At 47.5% G+C, this 23,948-nt stretch overlaps 1 protein-coding gene across 1 annotated transcript; it reads left to right on the forward strand.

The window, feature by feature from the left end:
- Positions 1-1,982: 1,982 nt before the first annotated feature.
- Positions 1,983-23,592, forward strand: LIPG (lipase G, endothelial type). Its single transcript, XM_033135637.1, has 10 exons — positions 1,983-2,364; positions 5,125-5,306; positions 6,940-7,119; positions 8,308-8,419; positions 13,278-13,499; positions 15,293-15,535; positions 16,244-16,364; positions 17,228-17,446; positions 20,100-20,204; positions 21,704-23,592. The coding sequence occupies exons 1-10, from the start codon at positions 2,268-2,270 to the stop codon at positions 21,723-21,725; spliced, it is 1,503 nt and encodes a 500-aa protein (XP_032991528.1). The 5' UTR covers positions 1,983-2,267; the 3' UTR covers positions 21,726-23,592.
- The last annotated feature ends 356 nt before the right edge of the window (positions 23,593-23,948 follow it).

The raw sequence follows: 23,948 nt of genomic DNA on the forward strand, positions 1-23,948 counted from the left end.
CCTTCCCCCCTCAGCAAGATAACCAACTTTGCAGGAATACCTAGCTTCTGTAGGGGATCTCACTAACCCGTGACAAAGGCCCCCAACACACACCCTCTACACTGTCTTGTTAAGGTTCTGGGGACCATGGCTTTGAGCAACTCAGAACAGAGAAGGGGATTTTTGAGTCATAGTTACCCATTGCCTCAGCTACTGATGAGATAGAGACATTGCACCTAAGGGCTTGCATTTAGAGGTCAACTGGCCAAATCAAACCTAGAGCAGAGGAGAGAGACCTGGTTGACAAGATTTCCTTGAAACTTGCAGGCTGTCCTCATGACTCACTTTTTCCATCTATAAACTGGAGTAATATCTGACTTATATTTGTAGTTTGCGAATAGACTAGGAGAGCAGGAGAGGGTCAGAAGCCACATACCTGGCAGTATCATTTACCATCCATTGAGTTTTACACTCAAAAACTAAAGCCAGCCTGCCTCTTGTTAATGAAGGATAGCACAGGGGAGGGACAAAGCGTGCTCCGCTGGCAGCTGGAGTAACAGAACCGGGATAGGTCGGAAACAGGACCTGCTCCTCGGGACTGGTTTCCCCACACAGATCTTGCAGGCTGGGGCCCCGGCACCAGCGAGGAAGGAACGCGGGGCTGCTGGGGGCGGTTTCCTCCCCAGGCAGGAGCGGGACAGGTTCCTGGCGACCGCGGGGTTACTCATGGCCAAAGGTGCAGTCTTGCAGAGCCCGCTCAGCCGGGCAGAACGCGGTGCGATGGCGGTGCGCAGCCTGCGGCGGCACTTTCTACCTCTCCCACCGCCGCCGCGTCCCCAACGGTTGGTGAGGCAGCCGCTCTCCGGTTGCCCCGGCCGCCGCCCTTCGGGAGCCCGCGGCTCAGCTCGCGCTTCCCTGCGCCAGACGCGGGTTCTGGGCCAAGTTCACTGGCGCTCTCCATCCTCGGTCCCGGGGTCCCGCGGACGGAGCGGGAGCCAGGACCCAAGACCTGAGGGAGAAGCCGGGACGCGGATCAATACAGGGAAGGAGAGGAGGGGGAAATGATGAGAGGAAGAAGCTGCTTGATTCCACTCAACAGGTAGCTGGGGCGCGTCTGCCGAGACTCCGCGCTGGTCACGCGTCTGAGACCTCCGAGTTCAGCTCACTGTTCCTTTTGGGGGGCGTCGCCTGGTATCCCTCCAGTCCGCTACCCCCAAGGTAAGAGAGCGCTTATCACGTGGCAGGCGCCGCACTAGGAGCGCTGCTCCTACGTCATCTCCTAATTTCGCCCCAACACCCCGAAGCGGCAGGAACTGTTACCGCAGGTATCGGGGACGAAGGAACAACCTTGGAGAAGTTAAGTGGCTTGCTCCGACTTTTGCAGCTGGTGGCGGATGCGAGGACTCAGAGAAGGGTCGGTGTGATCCTGACGCCGCGGCCACCGTCCCCAGTCCCTCAGCTCTGCCCGGTTATTGTCCTATTACGCTTGTCTGCACCTGTTGAGGGCCTCGCTGGGAGGCAGTGAAGGAAGAAGAGTAGGGCTAAAGGGGCGATCAGGTGGCTCTCCCCCACCTGGACCCTTGGTCTGGGGTGCAGAGAGAACATTCCGGCGCGGGGGTGGCTTTGCGCTTTGGAGAGGATAACCTTCCTTCCCCTGGGCGCAGGGTATCGAGGCAATGTACCCCTTGCAGTGGCAAGGGAGAGCGAAGAATCTGGGGTCCAGGAGTGGGCACTAGGAGAAGCAGGGAGCGTGGCAGCCTGCGGAGCCTGCAGAGCAGGCGGGGGCGAACGCAAGGCTGAGCGAGCGGAGCGTCCACGTGGAGGGTGTGCGGCGCTTTCATTCAAACTTTGGGGAGTCTCGGTTCTGGCGTCACGAAGGTGTGACCAATCCGAGTCCCCGGAGGGGAATAAATTATGCAAATCACCATCTGGCGATGGGTCAGATGACTCCGATAGTTTAAAAAACCTACCTCTCTGGGAGCTCGCGGTGTGACAGTGGCGAGCCCTTGCTTCCACCGCGGGGCTCATCTGTGAGGGCAGATCTGGTTCTGGTTCTCATTCAAGCCTCTTCACACTCCCTCCACCGCCCCGCCGCTCCACTTAGCCAAGTTTTCCACCTCCACCTTCAGGTGTCTCAGGCCACCACTCTCTGGTCGAGGGAAGGTGCCTATTTAGGGTCTTACGGGCTCCGACTGCCGGAGACCCCGAGAGCCCAAGAGGTGTTTTTTTGTTTGTTTGTATGTTTGTTTTTGAAGCCCTGTTTCGCGGAAGGGTGCGTGGCGGGGAGGATGAGAAACTTCGTTCTTCTGCTCTGCCTCTGGGGCGTCTATTGTTGCTTTGCCGCGGGAGGCCCCGCACCCCTTGGTCCAGAGGGACCGCTGCAAGGTAACGTGCACTTATTTTTATTACCACCCCCCAACTTCTTTTCTGTGCCGGGCCCCCTCTGTCTTGCCTACCCTTCTTCAGTCCCTTCTCTTTCCTGTGAAATCCTTCCTTTCTCGCTGCGCTATCCATTTGCTCCTTCTAACCAGCGTTGCAGGTCGTTTGTTGCTCGGCGCTTCTGACCAGGGCATCTCTAGCGCGGCATCCGAAAGTCGCCCGCACGCTGGCGGGTGTGCTCGCGCGCTCGCTCTCGCCCCAGCCTCTTCCATTATTTGGGTCCCTTAATCAGGGCTGTCCAGTCAGCCCCGTTGGCTGCCCGCAGCTCTTCACCCTTGTCCTCGTCTTTGAACCTGGAGGTTTGCGAGTCAAGGAGGTCGTCAGAAAGCTCTCTCGCGTGGCGCCCCTCTTGCTTTTAATCTCGGTGTAGGTGTTTTGCGAGCTGAAGTGGCAGGGAGCATTTGGTGAGTGACTTGTGCCCAGAAGCTATTGGGTTTGTTCCTCCAGCTTGCCAGCCTCCTCCTCCCCTATACTCTTTCCACCCTCATCCCTCCCCGCCCCACCTGCTCTTCCTCTTCCTACCTCTCTCTTCACCTTCCTCCTTCTGGCTACTAGCTCTTCTTTTTTTTGAGTTCTGCATGGCAGTCTCTTCCACTGGAAGAAGCCTGCCCAGGTGGAGTGAGGGTAGGGTCACCCAGAGGGAGTGCCAGGGGAGCCCCTATACTGCACCCTCTTATTTCATCTTTTACTCTTCTGCTGAGGTTGGGCCAAATGATATCAGTCCATGTCAGCATATCAATGGGTGAGAAGATTAATTTGAATGAATGAATGGGAAATCGCCTTGCTTTCCTTAGCATGTCCCCAGCTCTCTGCTAAGAAGTGTGACCTGTGGTAGGTGGGATCTCTAATTCCCGTCCTGTAAAATGCGAGTGTGTTTGTCCAACTTCTGTGTTTGTGATTCTCCGTATTTGTGTGCCATTTCATTCATTCAAAGAAGTTTTTACTGCATGCCTGCTTAGTGCCAAGCACTCTTCTAGGAGCAGGTGAAAACGCTTGCCCTCATGGAGCTTACATTTCAGTGGCTGAAGGCCAGACAGGAATCTAATTAAAATACAGAACTGGTGCTTGGTATTATGGAGAAAAATAAAGGAGGAAGGTATGGAGTGCTGGTGGGAGAAGGGGGTGCAGTTTTAATCTGTGATCAAGTTTCTCTCCTTGAGAAGTTGACTACTGAGAGCAAGAAACTGAAGGAGGCGAAAGATTGAGCCATGCGGACAGCTGGGTGAAGATCAATCCTAAAGTTCTGGAGTTGAAGTGACCAAGACGAGAGTAGTAGGAATAAAGCTGGAGAACTCGGGTCAGAGAAGCCAGCTGCTAAGGCAAACCTTTTATGTCAATATGTGGGTTTGTCCACCAATCTGTCCCAGGAAGACAGCAGACTCCTTTCCCTTCTCTTCTAGAATTCCCCATCTGGTCTCTGTGAGTAGCTATCTGGGTAGAAATTAGGGAAGTGTCAAGCTAGTTATGTCCGTGGTTCAAATTTCTTGCTGGTTGGGGCTTTTGTTCATTGCTTTAATGACAAAGTTCTGCTCATGTGTATTTAGTTGCATTTTCTGGAACCTTATCCTTTTTACATCTGGTTCATTTTTGTCCTCCTCCTGCCCCCATTCACCGATCCCCTTTCCACGACTCTGGTCTCTCTTTCCATGATTCCATTTGCTTCTTAACTCTGGGATAAATGAAACTCCTGGGACGGTCATTTGATATCTTTCCCCCTGATTTCCAAGTGACAGGAGAGTTTAATTTTCTAATTTCCTAGCCTGTTTTTTTTTTTTTTTTTTTTTTTTTGGTATCAAGGGATGGTTTCCTGGATGGCTGGAAGAGTGCAGGATGAGGTTCATTTAGGACGGTCAGAAATAGGGTGTTGATGATAGCATCTAGTGTTTAAAGGCCATAGGGACCGTCAGTGACATCAGCTGTGTTTTGGGAGCAGTGCCATCTAGGAGATGGTGAGCAGTGGACCTGGAGAGAGTGGTTTTGCTTGCAGTGCCAGGAGCAGCGAGGATGCATGAGGTTTCTGGATTAAGTGCTGGAATCAAGATGGGAACACTAGGGGAACATAGGTCGACAGCTTCTTACCTCCAATTCCAAAATGCAAAATCTCTCGAAATTGGAAAATTTGGTAACTTGTCTGGCAGCAAGACCTGGCCTGACCTGGCCTTATCTGACCTGAACTGACAGGATGCTATTTGCAATTTTCTTTTTGCCCTCGAGTGTGAGTAGTCATGTATTCCCCTGCAGATTCTTAGTGTATTTGATGAATGCGGAATGCCTTGCTGGGGGTGTTCTATAATACATGGTATATGTACCCTAATGTTTTCTAAAATGTGAAGATTTCTGCATTCTGCAACTCCGCTCTTCCCAAGTATTTCAGGAAAAGAATTGAGGACCCATACGCTAAAAGGAATACCTTGAGGGAAGGAAGGAAAATTAGTCTTGAGAGGGAAGGAGAAAGAAAAGCAAGACACCTGTTTATTTCAGAGTCACGGTCATTAATATTAGTGACTAATTAATACTCTTAAATGTAGATGAGATGGCTCCCTTTTATAATGTCTTTGCAATTCTTCTGGGAGGTAAGGAGGAACCATTCAGCATATGTAAAAACTACAACCCAGAGGGGTCAAGTCATTCACTCAAGTTTGCACTAGAATTAGACCCCAGATACTCCAGCTTGCTAGATGCACCCACTCCATTCTTTTCCCCCAGGTGAACTCCACAAAGGCAGGGATGTACAGGCTGCTGCCAAACCCGGTGTAAGGTTCAACCTCCGCACCTCCGAGGACCCAGAGCATGAAGGATGCGACCTCCCTCTAGGCCACAACCAGCCCCTAGAAGACTGTGGCTTCAACATGACAGCCAAAACCTTTTTCATCATTCATGGATGGACGGTGAGTCTGGGGGAGGGAGCTCTGTAGCTTTACGCAAGATTTGGTTTCCTTTGTTTGGGTCAATTAAAAAGAATACTGGTGCTTCCAGATTCCACTCTCTTTCCCCCCCTCTTTTCTTGTGGGCTGCTTGTATTTTAGACAGCTGTGAAGAATGTAATGGGCACTTCGCTGAGGGGGCAATCTGGACTCCAGCAGGGTGGTATTTAATGCTGGCACACAGGGCTTTCAGAAAGTGGCTCTCCTGAGGGCAGCAGCCCAGCTCCATTGGCTCTTAAGAACCCCTCTAATTACACTTAATTACATTGGTCAACCACTGCCTCACGGGGGCCATCCCTCCGTAAGAGCTGAGCTGAACTGAAGCAACTTGACTGGCTCAGAGAATCTACGAAAAGCCAGCTGGCCTGGCTTGCTGGCCGCTGTTGGCATGGTGCCCTCCTGTTTGCATAGAGATAGCTCCGTTTAAAGGCACTGGGGCTCTTTATGTGCCCTAGCTGAGCAATTCACATGGAAAGACCCATGACAAACTTCAACAGAAAAGGGCTTTAACACTCAGCTTCAGAAGCTTTTGACCAGTGAGGGATTTGTTCATTCATATAATGACAGTCTGTAGGAAAATGGCACTATTAAGTGAGCAGGTTTCTGCCTGGGCTCATTGGGAGGGGACATTTCTTCTCTTAATGATGAGAAATTCATATCCGTTACACGCCTTCTAGGTCTTTAGGTCTATCACCAACTGTTGGGGTCAGGCCTGGGGTGGTGAGGGGTTAGGTGCCTACCTACCTAATGTGATTGAAGAGACGATTAAAAGCCTGTCCATCTATCCTCACTCCACAGCCCACGATTAGAATCGTGCATTTGAACCTTTTAAAGGCCTCCTGTCAAAATGCAAATACAAACTGCCTGCCACTTACAAATGGGTTGCATTCCAGAAAGTTCTTTTGTAATCTGTTTGGAACTTGGAACAGCAGTTTCCCATAGAAGCAAGATTGTAAATGGCATTTGGATTCCCAGCCCAGGCACAGAAAATCTATTTGTCTAATGATGTACTTGTGGATAGGTTTACAACTAGACCTTGTCGCCATTTGTACTTTGTTTCTGTGGGAAAATGTGTTCTGAGTTCTAATTTGGCATTCCTGGGACAGAGCTTCCCTACTCTGGGGTCAAGCGGGATGGCAGAGATGGGTTGTGAGAAGGGGTCATTTGTTAACTCTGGGTTTCCCTAGAGGACAGCATCCTCCTGCATCTCCAACAGAGAAGCTAATTCTCCAGGACAACCCTTCCCAGTCGTCTTTGAATGATGGAGCAGGCCACTTGCCTGACTGTGGTAGGGACGTAGGCTAACCGTAGGCCAGCATTGCCACCAATGCATAGCTCATTGGGGCCCTATCAGACAGTGGGGCAGCAGCGATGAAAGTTTTGATGGGAAAACCTGGGGCTGTGGAAGACAAACATCCACGTAGAAATCCTGCCTGTTGCTGGTCCTGCTCATGTGCAAATGTTTGATCCCTGCTCAGTCAAGATGAAGGTTCTGGAATCAGCTGGGAAGAGGGTCACGGGACTGAAGTCCATGAAGTTCATTAGGATTTCTGAAACCCAGAGAGGAATTTTTTTATAAGTCCTATTTTCTCTGCAGATGAGTGGCATATTTGAAAACTGGCTGTACAAACTTGTGTCGGCCCTGCAGACACGAGAGAAAGAAGCCAACGTCGTGGTGGTTGACTGGCTCCCCCTGGCTCACCAGCTCTACACAGACGCTGTCAATAACACGAGGGTGGTGGGACATAGCATCGCGAGGATGCTCAACTGGCTGCAGGTAACGGGATGAAAGGGGTCATCTTCCATCATGAGCAGCATCTTGAACCCAAACCTGCTTATATACAGGTCAGAATATACAGAATATACAGAATATACAGAATATAAGAATATACAGGTCAGACTGTGTTCCCGTGAATCAGATGTCTGATCAAAATCTCTGGGATTCAACGCTTTACTGAACTAAGTATTGCTTGAAATACTTGAAAGCTGGCACTTGTAGAGAGCCTTTTAATTATTGATATACCTCTGGATTTTTCCTATTACTTTATCTGCTGGAAAAATGTTTGCCTTCTTGGTCATTACTTGCTGGTCAGAGAAACGGATCCCCTGAGGTTGGTTGGGAGTGGCCAGGAGCCAGATTGGCTTGTACTCTTACAAACCTACTGAAGTCCTTTCCTGCGTCTGAAGGGTGGCTGTCCTGAGAGTGGGCTGGTTCAAACAACTGCAGCCTAACGCCTCCTTTACAATAGTAAGTGTGAGAAACAGATCCGGAGGTCTTAAACTTACTTTTCATAGGTTAATCATTTGCTTGAGATCAGTGGACTTACCTGGAGGCAGGGGTGCATTGGCAAAGTGACCTGATTATCTGGGCAATTCCAGCCTGACCTTCCTTTTGTCCACGGAATCGGGTGAAGTATGTCAGAATTCTAGTCAGGGTTCTCGGCATTTCCTCAGCCTAGGTGGTTTTGTAGAGCTTGTTTCCTGAGCTATGGTGGCAAATCCCCACCTTCTCACCCCCCACTGGTGGAGTGCCCTGTCAGGGACTGATGCAAGGTGGGCTTGTGCGGACATAGATCCTGAGGCCTCAGAGGGCGGGTGAGGAATATGCTGTCATAGCCTGTGGGTGGCACTGGCTCCAGTGAGTCTTTGCTTTGACCTCCAGACTGCCACCCTTCCCCCCATTAGATAAGGCCAGGAAAAAACAGAAAACATGTAGGGGAAGGGTCAGGTACGCAGCTCCTCGTCACAACCTGCTCCCAGGACTTGGCATTTGAAGTGCCACCAAGTCCTTTGACCTCCCCTTACCTGGCTATGTCCCATCTGTGTTGCAGTGCCAGCAAAGCCAGCTGTGCCCCTGGAAGTCCCTGTTTCTGGCTCCTCCTCATGGTGATTGAACTGAATTGTTGATGACTCTGTGGGCTCAGGACCACACTTCTCACTCACAGACTTTTGTGACTTCCTGCAGGAGAAGGAGGATTTTTCTCTTGGGAATGTTCACTTGATCGGGTACAGCCTTGGAGCTCACGTGGCTGGGTACACTGGCAACTTCGTGAAAGGCACGGTGGGCAGAATCACGGGTAAGCTCTGCTTCCTCCACTAACAACTCGTCCCTGAGCTCCTTTTAGCATCTCTGAGAAGCTGGCTGTTCTGAACCAGACAGGCAGCATGGGTGAACTGTAGAGGGTTAGCTTTCGAAGAAACCTGGAGAACAACTGATCCAGAGCTCTTCAAATATTCTGTTTAGTCACGGAGCCCTTTCTTAAATCAAACTTGTGCAGCACCCAGTATATGAAACAGACAGAAGGGCTGTGCTTGTCAAAGCTGGGTAGGTGGTGGGCAGTGTTCGCCTTGCTATTTGGGCTTTTCCCTTCCCCAGAGGAATCGCAGGGTCCCAGAGCACCAGGGAACACCGTTTGAAAACCACTGGTCTGGCCCCACAGGTGAAGAAACACCCAGGGGCAAATAGCTAATAACTAAAGGGCAGAAGTGAGGTGGCACCCTGGCCTCCAAGCTTCTGGGACTCATTTCCCACTTCCACCCATGATACTCTAGGACCTCAAGGGAAAAGAGTGAGTGATAGATCCTGGTTTGACTGCTGCCTCTGATTTCTATTTCATCCACCAACAGTCTCTTTCCAATGTTTAGCTGGCATACTTATTAGTGATAATTACCTGTTTAGAATGGGTGGTTCAACTTTGTCTTTGAAGAGACCTTTCTGGTATTGGTAACCTAGATCGTCAATAGAAAATTGAGCTTTCCGTTTCAGTGAGCTTTTGATGTGAGAGTTTGGATCAAATCATTTAATGATTGTGAAAAGTGGAAAAGATTGGCTTTCCCATTTTAGAGCCCGCTCAGACACACACACAGGGCTTCCTCTAGGCTAAAATGAATGGCAAATTGGTTGCCCTAAACTTTTATCCTTCCAGCATTCTTTTACTTGTCTTCACTCCCAGCTTTCCCCTCATCCCCGACATACTAAGGGCCCAACTGCTCACCTAGAAATACTTGATCAATTTCTTTCCCAGCAGTGTTTTCACTTTGAAACAGGACTCAGTAGAAGGGCATCCTTAGCTAAACAATGATTTACTAAAGGTGGAATTTCCGGTTGCAGCAGTAAGCTGGTGGGGTAGAGGTTTTAAAAATATGTATTTGTAAGGTTTTAGTGGCTCTCCTTAAATCATCGTCCTGGACTTCAGTCTACTGTGTGTGCACATGCACACTCTCCTTTCGATCCAATGATTTGATTCAGCATAGTTTGAAAGCTTTATTTTTGTTTACCAAGACCGCGGGACCTGAGCCGTCTGAGAGGGCAGTGATTGGGTGGCCACGCATGACTGCTCATTAACCCACTGCCGGTGCAAAGCTGTTCGACCTCAAGCCACTCTGGGTCCTGTTGTCTGAGCACCTCCTCCTGGCCCCCAAGAGAAGCATGATGTTAGGGTCGGGGTGGCCGTTCTGGTGGAGGCCAGCACATCCCAGGCCCCCACCAGAGAGCCACTGGCAACAAGGACAAACTGCAAAGCCTCCCTTTCCCTATTTCTGAATCTCAAATCAGATGGGGCTGGTGAGCAGTGAGTGTTCCAGTTCCTTCCCCCTGCCTGTTTGGGTGGCAGCTGCTGAGATGTGGGCTTCGTTGGGAGAATGCTAATGTTCTTTGTGCTGTCTGCCGGGAGCATGGGGGCTGCATGTCCTGAGTGCAGCCCCTTCTTTCTGGCCTTTTTCTGTGGAGCAGAGGCCTGGGGTGAGCACGACAGGAAGGAGTGGCCTCTGTCCAGTTGCCAAGCAGCACCTCAGGGTATTTGGCTGACCTGACACATGCTGTTGTACATGTCTGATGGAGGAGGCTTGTGCACTTCCCTCTCCCCTTGGACTTCTCATGGACCTGGTTGGGAACCAGGTGGTCCCGACTGGTCAGAGGACCAGGGACTGGGGAGTCCTGTAGCTTGAAGGGTCCTGAGGCCACTGATGCTGCTGTGCAGACGCCCCAGGGGGTCCTAAGCCTGGAGCCTGCACAGGGATACCTGAACCCCAGTCTTGCTTGGATCAGAGGACTGTGGACTGGAGTTTGTCGAGAGAAGTCTGTGATGTACTAGGGAAGAGGTCATATATTTCTAATTGAACCTGTGTCTAGTTAGTTATAAATAAATAATCAAACAGGTTCATTCATTCGAGAAATTCATTCATTAAGTGTCCAGTCTGCAGGCTCTGGGCTAGATGCTACCTAATGTCAAGTGGTTAATGTATGAATAAATAATGAATGTATAAATACCTTAATAAATTAAATAATTAAATAATGAATATATAAATACCTTAATAAATTAAGGTATTTTATGCTATCTCTGAGCCACAGAGCACTTAGGCAGAGGGAGTCCCTTTGGCTTCATTTTACAGATGTGGAAACTATGTCAATACTTATATAACAGGCCCAAGATCTTGTACCCTAAGTGGCAGAGCTGGGATTCAAACCCAGCCTGTCAGAGTCCAGAGCCTGCGCCTAACCACTATCCTACATTTGCCTCTCTTCTGTTAGTAGAGATAGAATAGCTGTTGCAGTGTAGCAGGCTCTGCCTAGTCAGGCCCGGATGCAGAGGGTTTCCTGTGTGTGTATGTGTGTGCATGCATGTGTGTGTACGAGTATTCCACTTGCTGGAAAGAGCACTTTGGGAGGAGTCTGGCCGAATGCAAGAAGGGGGGGTTCTCCATCTTCTCTTTTTTTGGAAGGCATAAGTTCTCTCTCCCATTCGTAATTTAAAAAGTAAATTGTGCAACTTTTCCCCAGAACCCATGGGCCCTGGCTATGTGTCAGGCCAGGTCAGTCTGGATAGATGAAGGCTCAGCCTGGCCTCCAGCCGGCCTGGCGAGAAGCCCTGTCAGCCGCCTGCATTCCTGCAGCGCAGCTTGGTTTCCATGGCACTGACTGTCTGGTGGAGACTTCTGTTCACACCAAGCAAAGAGCCCCTCTCTCATAATGGTTACAAAGCAGAATGTTCCTCTTTCTTTTTTTTTTCCCCTCCAGAGGACATGGCAAGAGCAGGGAGAGGCTGCTTGTATCAGTACTGTTGTCCTTGCAGTCTCTAAAAATGAGTAATCATGGGCAACTCTGGGAGGACACTGCTTTTGTGCCATCTTTCTTTTGGGTCCTGGGCTGGGGATGAGCCTGCAAGCAGCCTGGACACCCTTTTGCCTCCGTCTTACACATGTGCATCTAAACTTCTTCTGGAAACGATTTAGACTTTCAACCTCTACCAGTTCTCAGGAGTAATGAGTTCCACAAGTTTACTGGCCACTGTAGACAATAGCTCTGCCTTTTGTTTATCCTAAAATTCCCCCTCTCAAGCCCCATCATGTGCTCCCAGGTTCTATGGCACTGGGTTCTGGGGAACACAGTCCTACTACCCAGCTCTTCCTTTTTATGACTCTGCTCTTGGTCACCTCTCCTCCCTGCTTAGGTATTTTGAGATCAGGGTTTCTCAACTTCGACACTGTTCACATTTTGGGCCAGTTAATGCTTTGTTGTGGGCGCTGCCCTGAGCATAGCTGGATATTTATCAGCATCCCTGGCCTCTACCCACTAGATGCTAGTAGACTCTCTCACCCTCCCCCCAATTGTGATAACCAAAAATGTCTCCAGACATTGCTAAATGTTTCCTTGGAAGCAAAACCATTCCCAGCTGAGAAGCACTGTTCTAGACTAAACGGACCCCCTTCTGCTGCTGCATATATTCTTGTCTTAACTTTCTCTCTCTGTGTCTATAGTGCAAGGAGCCTTCTAGGTTGGTATGAATTCAGCTCCCATAATTACTTGGGTTTGGTAACAGTAGCTAGTATTTACATTGACATTTACATTGACTTACTCTCTTACTATCTCACATGAACTGCGTGAATTAAGACATTCAGATTCTATTTTATAGATGATACTGAAGCATAGAGAGAATTTTCAAAATCTGGCCTATAGACCATGTACTTTTAGGATCACCTGGGGAATAAATATATTTCTGGGCTTTATACTACCAATCGGAATTGCCAGTGGGTCAGGGAATCTGTATTTTATGGTTTGCAAATTCTTTTTTGGATAGTTTTACATTTATGTGTGTCCAAAATTAAAAGATGGTGGAAGTCTCTCTTATAGTTGCAGTTACCTGTCCAATTCTTTTCGCCAGCCTCTCCCCCAGCACACATCCACACAGGTAACAGGGGGCTGGTGTATCCTTCTAGAGCGTTTTGTAGCTTCAAAGTGGAATCTGAATTTGTAACAAGCTCCCCAGTAATATTTGTGGTGTTTCAAATGTGAGAACCAGTACTTTGTACAGAGATGCTTGACTGTTCAATACAGAAAGTTTGCAGGCAAGAAGGTTTTCTCTTTGCAGCTGCAAAATAGAGGAATTCTGGAGGCCTGGGATATGGATTCTCAGTATATCTGGTGTCCCCCCCACCCCACTCTTGCCATTCCACCCCTGGACTGGATTCATCACTAAAGGAAGAGGGGGATTAAGTCCAAACACAAATAGCTCAGTTTGGGGAGACTGAGTCTTCCCTCCAGAAGATAAAGGTAGCTTAGTTATTCTGTAAAACGCCTGTTAAACTGAGGCTGTGAAAGGCCCTCAGTGGTAGAATAAATAGGATGAATGGCTCAGTTTCAGCCAGCCTGAGTTCTTTCTAGAACTCTTCAGTTCTGACAGTCCGTGGTTCCTCGGAACTGCGTGTCAGGATGAAGCTTGTGGCCGGTTTACTGAGTCAGCTGAGGTGTCAGGACAGGTAAAGGCTCCAGAAGACCCTGGAAGTTCCTGGACTGCCAGCCCCATGCTTGCCAGATAGATTCATGGGGCTGGGCTCGGAGGACAGTTTCATTCTGCACACACGGCCTTAACGTTACACCGGGACGGAATGACTCGGAGTCCCTGACACAGTTGATCTTGGCTTCCCCTTGTGCTGTAGGTTTGGATCCTGCTGGGCCCATGTTTGAAGGGGTGGACATTCACAGGAGGCTGTCTCCCGACGACGCAGACTTCGTGGACGTCCTCCACACCTTCACGCGTTCCTTCGGCTTGAGCATCGGGATTCAGATGCCCGTGGGACACATCGACATTTACCCCAATGGGGGTGACTACCAGCCGGGCTGTGGATTCAACGATATCTTGGAGTCAATTGCATATGGAAGTGAGTTCCTTATTTTCTGCTTCATGTTGAGGTTTGATTCAGTTATCACATCTCCTCCTAAATCAGCCAGAGCTGCTCGAGCTCCCGGCCACATTCATTTTGTTATTCCCACTTCCTCCCCACAGTGGGCCTCCAACGCTGGCTGCCGTTCATCATCCTCCAAGCCTGTGAACAGCCTTCCCGTGGTCTCCGCTCTGCTTTCTCATACTTTGAGGTCACAGTTATTGATGAATTTTTTGAAAAGCTAAACAAATACATGATTGTTGAAGAAAATCAAGCAACATAGAATTGCTTAAAGCAAAAAATAACACTTCCCCCTCACCATCCACTCCCACTCTGACTTGTACTCAGAAGTAGCCAATAAGAATGAACAGTTTAGTGTGTATCCTTCCGGTCTTTTTTCTTTGCAGATTTATTTTATATGTGTATGTGTGCTTATATTTTTCAAAATCACATTGTTCTTCAAATTTCCTTTTTCAATCATAATATATTATGGATGGTCATAAACTTCAGAGCACATAGATTACTTACTTTATCCTTTTTGAAGGCTGTATAATATTTTATAACACATATGATGTCATATTTTGTAACATGGTAAAGTAAAACCAAGTAAAACCAAGATGCTTTCTCCATTCATTTACCATTTATCTTCTGAATGCCTGAGCCTCTTCCCAGGAGACTTGGGATGAACTGAATTTGCTGCTGAAATGGAGGTGTGGCCCCAGTGACCAATCCCTTCCTGGGTTTCTCACTGGATCCTGGTAGCATTTCTAAGTCTTAGACCCAATCAGCTCTCTCCAGTCTGATGCTGTGCCCTTGGGTGTCCTACTCTGTCACTCAGAGACTGTTGCCCTCTCCCAATGTGGTAATATCCAAGTAGCCCCTCAAGGTCCATGCGAGGGGAATTCAGCCCTGCCTTAGAGGATGGGAAGACGGCATTTCCTAAGGCTGGTGGTGTTAGTGAGGAAGGGGTAGGGGTGGCCTTACCAAGCTCTTCTTAAGGTCCCAGGATTTACTTGAACTATTGGCTTTACCCTCTGGTTACAAGAAGTAACGATGTACTATGGGCCAGAAAAATCCAAATTATACTCCTAACTTTACAATCAACTGTATGATCCTGAGCAAACTGCTTCGTTTTCATGGGCCTTTGGGTCATAATCTATAATTGAAAGGATTAAACTACAATGGGGTTGGCCAACATTTTCTTAAAGGGTCAGCTAGTAAATATTTTGGATCTTGCAGGCCATGGAATCTCTCTTTCAACCACTCTACTCTGCTGTTGTAGCATAAAAGGAGCCATCGATAATCTATAAACAAATGAGCATGACTGTGTTCCAATAAAACTTTATTTACAAAAACAGGTGGCCAGCCTGGAAGCTGTAGTTTGCTGAGCCCTGGACTAGGGGATGTTTAGCATCTGATCCATTTCCAGACTTTTGTGACTGTACCACCTTATCAGGAATTAGTGACTCCTACGGCACCACTGGTCTTCATCACCCTATTTAGTGCCTATTATATGTGCTCTCGGGTTTTTTATTGCTTTGTGTGTATTAGTGCTATCTTCCCACCTGGAGAGCAAGCTGTTAGGTGGCAGGAATAACCTTCAGTTCTTCTACATCTTAATGGGAGTCTAACACATCACTGGGCATGTATTAAGAATTACACAAACAAGAGCACTAACAGCAACAATGAAAATAGTTATTACTGATGAGGTACACAGCACTTACGGATTGAGCAGGCAAATCACCGAGAAGTGGCTCATCCTGAGTGTTCTCTGTCTTCCCGTCCTGCAGCAATCGCAGAGGTGATGAAATGTGAGCACGAGCGGGCTGTACACCTCTTTGTCGATTCCCTGATGAATCAGGATAAGCCGAGCTTTGCGTTCCAGTGCACCGACTCCAACCGCTTCAAAAAGGGCATCTGTCTCAGCTGCCGGAACAACCGTTGTAATAGCATTGGCTACAACGCCAAGAAAACCAGGAAGAAGAGGAACAGCAAGATGTACCTAAAAACCCGGGCGGGCATGCCTTTCAGAGGTAACCCTCAGTGTCCACAGTGCCCTGAAGCAGGACTTCTGTCTTTACCCTCCTTCTAAATACTATGCTGTGGAACAGGCACACCGCAGCCCAAGAGATACGGCCGGCAGAGTTAACTCAAATCACGGCAAATCAGATTACACTGCGCATGCCCTAGGAAAGTTAATCTTTAAAAATAAATGGTGGGGACTCCTTTTGTGATAGAAATCATTACTCCATGATCATAGTACCAATATCTTAAATCTCTCTTACATTGAACTTTTCAAAGTGGTTACATACTAGTTTTTTCATTTGATCATCACAATAAATCTGAAGGAGGACGAACAGGGGTTCAAAAGGATATCTTGCCTTTTTATAACATATTATAAAACCATAAGGTTTTGTGGCTATGGTGGGTGTTATTTCACATGAGGAAATTGAGGCTTAAAGAGCCTTGGTCCTTAATTCAAGGCTACACAGTAGGAAAGTAGCTGGGCCACAATCCCCAAAAGGTCTCCCGAACCCCAAGTTCAGAGCTCCTTCTTTTATACCTCAGTAACTTCGTATGCCATTGGATAGAATGAGACCAGAGAGAAGCTGAAGGCTGGGCTGGACCAAAAGGATGACAGTCCATAAAAACTCAAATATGTTGCGTTACTCAGTTTGGGTCAGGGTGCCCTGAGATGACAAGCAAGGCTCACAAATGTCTTTGTTCTGCCTTTTCTGCAGTGTATCATTATCAGATGAAAATCCATGTCTTCAGCTACAAGAGCATAGCAGAAATCGAGCCCACCTTTCATGTTACCCTTTATGGCACCAATGCAGACTCCCAGAGTCTGCCTTTGGAAATGTAAGTTACAAGTTCCCTTTGCTGGGGTCAGGACAGAAAACAAGTTGGTTTCAAAATGAAAAAGTGCAGGAGCATGCAAACAGGAGCAGGAAAGTGTAGTCTGAGTGCCGGGGGGAGGAGTGGGCGGGTCCAGCAGCCTCTGCAGTCCTCTGTCCCTTTGTATGCTCTCCACCAGGCCCTTGATCCAAAACATTTCTGAGAGGGAAGCTCCTGGGATAGATCAGCAGCGTGAGAAGCTGCTGGATGAGCTGGGCAGAAAGTGCCGTTTTGTTTCAGACAATACCTGACACCTGTGGTTTTAGGGAATTGGGAACATCATAGACATCATTCCTGGACCATGTCTAATCATCTGTGGGAAGGGCAGACAGCAATCTATATATTTGGTGAGCATGCCTAAGGTACAAAGCGTCATGCTGAGTAATGCTGGGATTGTAAAACAACATCAACAAAGTACTCGCTCTCGGGGCTCAGGGTTTAATTGGAGGACCAGGTTTGTATGCACACAAATGGGGTGAGGTAGGCTCCCCAGTTGCCAAATGAGAGGGGCAGGCAGGAGAGTTCTGAGAGGAAGAGGCTACTGTTGAGTGAGGATGTGACTTCTCTGTGCTTTCTCATTTCTGTACATAGGGAGGTGCTCAGGAATGGTTTTGGTAAGATTAGCTGGGGTGCTGTAGCAAAGTTATCTTTATGTCAGCATGGAGAACAGCTGAGCTTCCACCTTGGTCCTGCTGGTGGACTGTGGATGGCATGGAGGAGGGACCTCTCACTCGTTTCTCTCCAGTCTGTGGGGAGCAGGTGCTATCATTGCTTCACCCTACTCAGTGTGGCAGGAAAGGGAGACCAGCTTTTCTCTCCCCTTGTAGAGTGGAGCAGATCGAGCTGAATGCCACCAACACCTTCCTGGTCTACACTGAGGAGGATTTGGGAGACCTTTTGAAGATCAAACTCACCTGGGAGGGAGTATCTCAGTCCTGGTATAACCTGTGGAAGGAGCTTCGCAACTACCTGTCTCAAACCCGCAAGTCTGAGCAGGAACTAAATATCAGGCGCATCCGGATCAAGTCTGGGGAAACACAGCGGAAGTAAGTGCCTGCTGATCCTTTGTGGCCCCAGTCAGTGGTGAGCAGAAGGCACATGCCTCCGCAGCGTCCTTTTCTTTGCTAAGCAAGCACCTTCAAGCCTTCTGTATCCAGAGCATGTGGGCAAACCCTCAAGCACCTTTGCAAGGAAAAGTGAATTCTGGAGCGAGTCCTCTGTTAACTGTTGTGCAGTTTGTGCCCTGATCACAGGCCCTCGGCTCAGAGGGGTGGGCAAGTGGGGGCTGGAATTCAGGCTTTGTTCTGTTTGCCAAGCCCCATGTTGGCCCTGGAGGAAGGGAGGTGGCCCCTGCTCCTAGACAGAGCTCTTTAGGAGTGCTGCCTTGTTCTGGCATCCACGCAACCAAAAGTCTTTGCTTGCTCCTGTGCCAAGCACACCAGAGTATCAAGTCCAGGGAGCCCCTGGGATGAGGTCTGTGGGAGGACCTGGTTTTCCTCGCCTACTATTTTCAGAGCATTAGATCTCTTCTTTGGAAGCTCTGAGTCAAGGACATGGGGTGGGATCCTGACGTCAAGTAACAGAGAATCCTCTGTGCTATGCCAGCTGGCAGTTTCCCCACGTCTGTTAACAGCAAGCCTAGCATGAAAAATCCAGGCCTTTATCTATGAGGCTCTTAAAGCGTGTCTTGACTCTCTGCGCAGCTTCTTTCTAAGTAGAAGCCAAGCAAGTCTGGAAGACCTTTGTCAAGAGAGGGGTCTTCCTTGGTCAAATCCTTCGGCAGACTTCTGGGAGGTCACTGCCAGTCTTGGGGTGGTAGGAAGCAGCCTCCAAGCTCTTTGTACCTCATCTGGCATTTTCTCCATTACAGTTTCCATCCATCACTTCTGGCATAGCTTGGTTGTGGGGGCTGGGAGAGTAGAGGCTTGGGTCCCTTGTCTGGGTGATTCTGGTCTAGAAACTTATGACCTGGAGGGAGTGCTAGCTGGAGCGAGCTGTTAGCACCAAGGCTGTGAGCTAAATAATTGTGTGTCTTTTTCCTAAGTGCAACCTGTGCCTGCAGGGAGGGGTGGGGGATGGTAGCAGAAAGATGATCATTTTTATAAAATATTTCAAATGTAATGAACCACTGAAACTTTTACAAATGTAAGTTTGTTTTCATATTGGTTTCAGATAGAAGATTTCAAAAAAGTAACACATTACAGATAGAGTTGAAGCCCTTTGTGCCCTCCCCATGTCCGATTCCTCCCCTTTCAAACCAAAAGTATGAAATCTTCCAACAGTAACTAATGTTGGTGTCTTTAGCAACTTCATGATTTTTATACCTTTCGTATTTCTGTTGGTATCCACACCAGCATAGAGAATTGTTTTGGAAGTTTCCGAAGTTTACATGAATGGATATATCCCTTAACAAGTTGCTTTTTTTTCATTCAACATTGTTTATGAAATTTATCTAATAGGTATAGATTGAGTCTATTCACATTTAACTCCTGTATGTAAACATCATTGTACAAACAGTAGTTTCAACATTGTTCTACTGAATATTTAAATGGTTGCTACCTGTTGGCAGTCACAGGTAGTGCTGAGATGGACATCCTTGGACATTTTCCTTGTCCTTGTGTGGAGGGCTTCTTTGGGGCATGGAATCACTGGGTTATGGTATATGTCTTCTCCAGCTTGACTAGGTATTAATTCCTTCTCCAAAGTGTTTGGACCAATTCTCAATTTTAGCCATAGAGTAACAGTTTCCCTTTCCCCTTCGCCTCACCGACATTTGGTGGGACAGTCTTGTCATTCCATTGGGTGTGAATTGCTCCCCTACAGTTGTTTTCATTTTTTTCCTGATTGTGATACAACTGGTCACCTTTTTGTATGTTTATGTGCTGTTTGGGCTTCCGGGTAAAGGTTCTTAAAGCTGTTCTCATCATGGCTTCTGTCCTCTAGGTCAGCATCAGGGTCAGGTGTCCCACACATGTCTAGTTCATGGGGTCATGCTAACCACACACCACCAAGGCTGGGGTAGTCCACATGACTTGGCTGTAAGTTATAGTTGAAATGGTTTTTAGACCACTCGTTGTTTCTGTGATCTTGGTTGTCCATTTCCTGAATCTTTGATTTGAACTCGCAGCTGAGGTCCACTTATGCTTGTTGATGGATATTTATGAGCACCGTATACTGGAGTTTCTCCATTTGAGGAGTTTACAGTCTACTGTATATATAGCAATCCACAAGCAATTCAAGGCAGTGTATAATGTATTGAAATAAGATGAAACAGTCATTGTTAACTCCATGCCGTAAGAAGTAACTAGAGCAGCAAAAGCAACATTTATACATATGAGGATATGCTTTGCTATTAAATTGAGAGGTCAGGGCTCGGGCAGTCAGGGAGGCTTCAGAGAGGTCACGCTTTGAAAGGCAGAGTCTTTTCTGGATAGATAGAGGGAAGGAGGTGTAAGATGTGTGATTAAATACAGGGTGAACCGAATCGTGGAAGACGTCAAAGTGAGGCATGGTTTAGAGTGCTCGTAGTTGCAATGGGGCGTTCTGAAGGTTCTTGAGTCAGGGTGTGGCATGATGAAAACGTCTCCTTTCTCCTTGCTCTGTCCACCTTGGATCCAGAAACACCATCTGGCCAATGCACAGTCATGTACCTTCCCCTCTAGAGTTGTGGCTACTTCTGTGGTTTCTTTTTCCTCCTAGATTTGCTTTGTGTGCGGAAGACCCTGAGCACACCAGCATATCCCCTGGCCAAGAGCTCTGGTTTCGCAAGTGTCTGGATGGCTGGAGAATGAAAAATGAAACCAGGTAACTGGGACTTTCTCATATGTTCATACAGCACGTGTTGATGGGTCACCTATCAGGTGTGGACATGGATCTTGGCACTTGAGATATAGCAGTGAACAAAACAGATAAAAATCCCTTCCTTTATGAAGCTGACCTTCTGCTGGAAGGAGACAGACAAGTCACTGGAACATACAGGATGTCTAAGGGTGTTAATATCCCTTTGCCTCTTGTTCTGCCTCACCCCATAGGGGTCACCATCCATGGTCCTGGTGGAATGAGGTCATTCAGTAACTACGTACCTGGGATTGGTGCCCATGCCCCATCTTACACCGAACTTCTCTATAGTGACTGGGGCTGTGGGAAATTCCAGGGTTCCTAGCTTCCTTCTGGGTACCCAGTTGGAATGAGTAGTTGGGTGTGAGGTAACAGAGAAGTACAAGGCATAGTCCCTTTTAGGTTTTCAGGAACCCGGGTTGGTGTGGGGATATTGGTGGGCAATTCTCCCCATTTTTGAGAAGCAAGAATGCTTGTGTGTATGTGGTGCTGAATCAGAAAAAGGGGCCATCTTGCGTCAGTGTCCTATTGTCCCATGCTGGAGTCCCGTTATTTCAGAATTGAGGAAGGCTGATATCTCATGGTATGAGACAGTGAGCACATCAAAAAGGGGAACCCATCATATACCCTCTGAGCCTAAACACCTGCTGAGGAGGGAAAACAACCTCTCACTGGCCCCCACTTCTTGCCCCAACCAAGGTCCTAGATAATAATGCTACTGCCAGACCCTGAGCACATAGCATGTGCCCACCCTTATGTTATCTCATTTACGTGTATCATCACCACCATGAACTGGTGTTGGGGAACCTGACGCTCAGGGAGTTTAGGTCACTCTTTCCAGGTCCCCCAGCTGGTGATGGCAGGTGAGGATAGAAACAGATTGGTTTACTTTAAAGCCTGTGCTCTTTCTTGAGCGTGGAGGTTCCACTCGCTCAGATAAATCACCTCACTTCGATCTGGGTATCAGTTATCAAGCAGCTGTGCCCGTGCTGGGGTCCCCTGGGATTAACCGTCTGCCAACCCAGCTGCTCTGTCTACAGTCTCTCTTGTGTTTCTTGATCCAGGCAATTCTCCCCTTTTTGAGAAGCAGCTCTCCCCACAATTGTGTGTGAGCGTGCATGCGTGTGTGTCTTGTGTTCACGTGTGTGTGTTGCAGGTGAGTATTGTGCTAAGTATATAAATGCAAGCATTGAGATGTATGGAACTGAGAACCCAGAGAGGGCTCCACTGTGGTCTTTCTCAAAGTGAATCTGTGGCTTGGTGGAAGAGGGGAAAGAAGAAGCACTCAGGCAGGACCTTTTCCATTTGTTCTGGAAGGGAAGCAAGGAAAAGAGTGCGGTAGGTATGTAAGAAAGCATAGTTGTGAGTTGCACAAAGCACACCCACAATCCAGGGTGTGTGTCAATACGGGCTGGTGTGTAGGCTAAGCGAGTTAATGAACGCCACTCTCACTTCATTCCTTTCAGGTCAAATGTGGCGCTTCCCTGAGGGTGCCAGCAAGGCCCCCTGCCCTGTCTGCCAAGCACATGGAGGAAAGTTACTGCTGAGGACCCACCTGATGGAAAGACCCCTTTCAGCCTTGACCCTGAAGCACAGGGAAGTGCCTGCTTGCTGGGCCCAGGATCTTGCTTCCTATGACAATTAGGACTTCTTACCAGAGGGGATGAGCACTGCTGTTCCTGCTGTTTCTGCTGCTCCCTTAGCATAGCTCTAATGCCAGATCTGTGTGCAAATGGCCGAATGCCCAGGCCTCTTTTACACACCGGGCTGGTTTCTAAGTGACTGGATGAGCCTGTGCTTTGCCTGACAAGGAACACTGGCTCTGCATGGAAGTGGCTCTTTGTGGAAGGCTGTCTGCTGCCTGGCCTGACTTGAGTCACAGTGGGAGGTCTTCCCTCTGGGAGCTGACTCATGTCAGGATGGCAGATCTGTGACTTTGTTCACCTAGAGAGAGGAGATGAGATCTTAGTGGTGCTGAGACCCTTGCTGTTCGGGTTCAATGGGCTGCATCGATCAGTATCAGTTACTTGTTGAACATTCTGTCCTGCTCCTTAACTCACTCTCTAAAGCACACGTCATTGGGTTTCTTATTTTTGTATTGCTCATTTTTTTGATTGGGCAAATGTTTCTTAAGCACTTAGCCTTAATGGGGTTGGAATTTGTAGACTCCCTTCCAGTTTATATGGTCCATGAATATACATGTGATGAAGGCACAAAGGGCATTGGGGGAGAGCTACAGGATGTAAGAGTTGCGGACCCTGAGACTTTCAGTAGTTTCTACCTATTTCTTCTTAGTTATGACGTGCACTTCCCCTAAGAGTGACATGTTTGATCACCAACAGAGTAGCAAGCAGAGTATCATATGTGCTGGCGACCAGGATAGTGGCCAATTGCTAGATATGATTGATTTGGAGCAAAGTCTCTTCGGTTCATGAAGACAGAAGGTATCACATATGTTATATGTATCTGTTTATACAAAGCATCATTTATCAAACGGCTGGTGCTAAGATTTAACAGTGTGTTTTCCTCCTTGGAATACCTTGTTCTAATACTAGCCCCTTTTCTGTGTTAAACTTCTTGCAAAAGCCTCCAAATCTTCACTTGAATTAATATACATGATCTCCCGAGAAGCCCTTTTTCACTTTCTGAAAGATATGCATGAGTGTCACCTAATTAGAGACTCACAACAGGAGGTGAGCTGGGCAGCTGTAATGTTATTATCCCTATTTTACAAAACTGAGGCTCAGTGAGGTTCAGCCACATGACTAGAATTATATACCAAGTTGGTAGTGGAGCCAGGTGATGACCCAGATTTCCTGGAGGCAAAGTATGTGGTATGTTGATCTCTGTAACTTCATTAAGACTTCTATCGCTATCTCATCAACTTGACCCAGATGTGACAAACGAGGAATTTTTTTCAGAGCTAGCCATAAAAACCTAAGCCCTTTTATTAATATATAACCAGGAGAACAACTGTGCCAAGGGGTTGGGCTTTTTATGGCTGAGATTTGTTTGGAAGGAGAGATGATGTCAGGTAGGGGGAAGAGTGGTTTTCTTTGTACTTAGTTTATTAAAGGATACTATTTTAATCTGTATTGTGCCAAAGTTGTATCATTGTTCAATGCCAAACTTCAGAAGACATAAGCAATGAAGTCTTAAGTCAAGGTATTTTCTCAATCCAATTGTGTGCTTCTGTTGCTTGTGTGATTGCATTCTAACCAAAGCGGAGCTTGGATCCTGGTTATTTCCATTTTAGCAATGGAAGCCTTGGGAATCGAATCCTCAGTGGGTCCTGTATTTATACATTTAGCTTGAAGACTTTTTTGTATATGATGATGCTTTTTGTAATGCTACTTAGAACATTATTTATTTATCAAGTGTTTATAATGTATAAAACAATATATGGTTAGTTTTTACTTTAAGATTAACCAATTTCAAGATTTAAAAATTTTAATAGTAAAAATAATAAAAAATCTGAAAAATTCATCGTGGTCTGGCAACTCATTTCCTGAAAGTTGAGAGAATTATGGCTGCCCAAGTCTAGGGTTTGACAAAAAGTTACTTTAATATGAGATATAGTCTCTATTGGATACTAATTGTTGGTAGGAGGTGGACAACAACTAAAGGACAAGAAGAAAAATTATTTGAGTTGCAATAGAAATATCTGAAGGGGGATGTTAGGAGGGGTGGCCTAACACTGGGGAACATTAG

The sequence above is a fragment of the Rhinolophus ferrumequinum genome, chromosome 19 (assembly GCF_004115265.2).
Source record: "Rhinolophus ferrumequinum isolate MPI-CBG mRhiFer1 chromosome 19, mRhiFer1_v1.p, whole genome shotgun sequence".
Lineage (NCBI taxonomy): Eukaryota > Metazoa > Chordata > Mammalia > Chiroptera > Rhinolophidae > Rhinolophus > Rhinolophus ferrumequinum.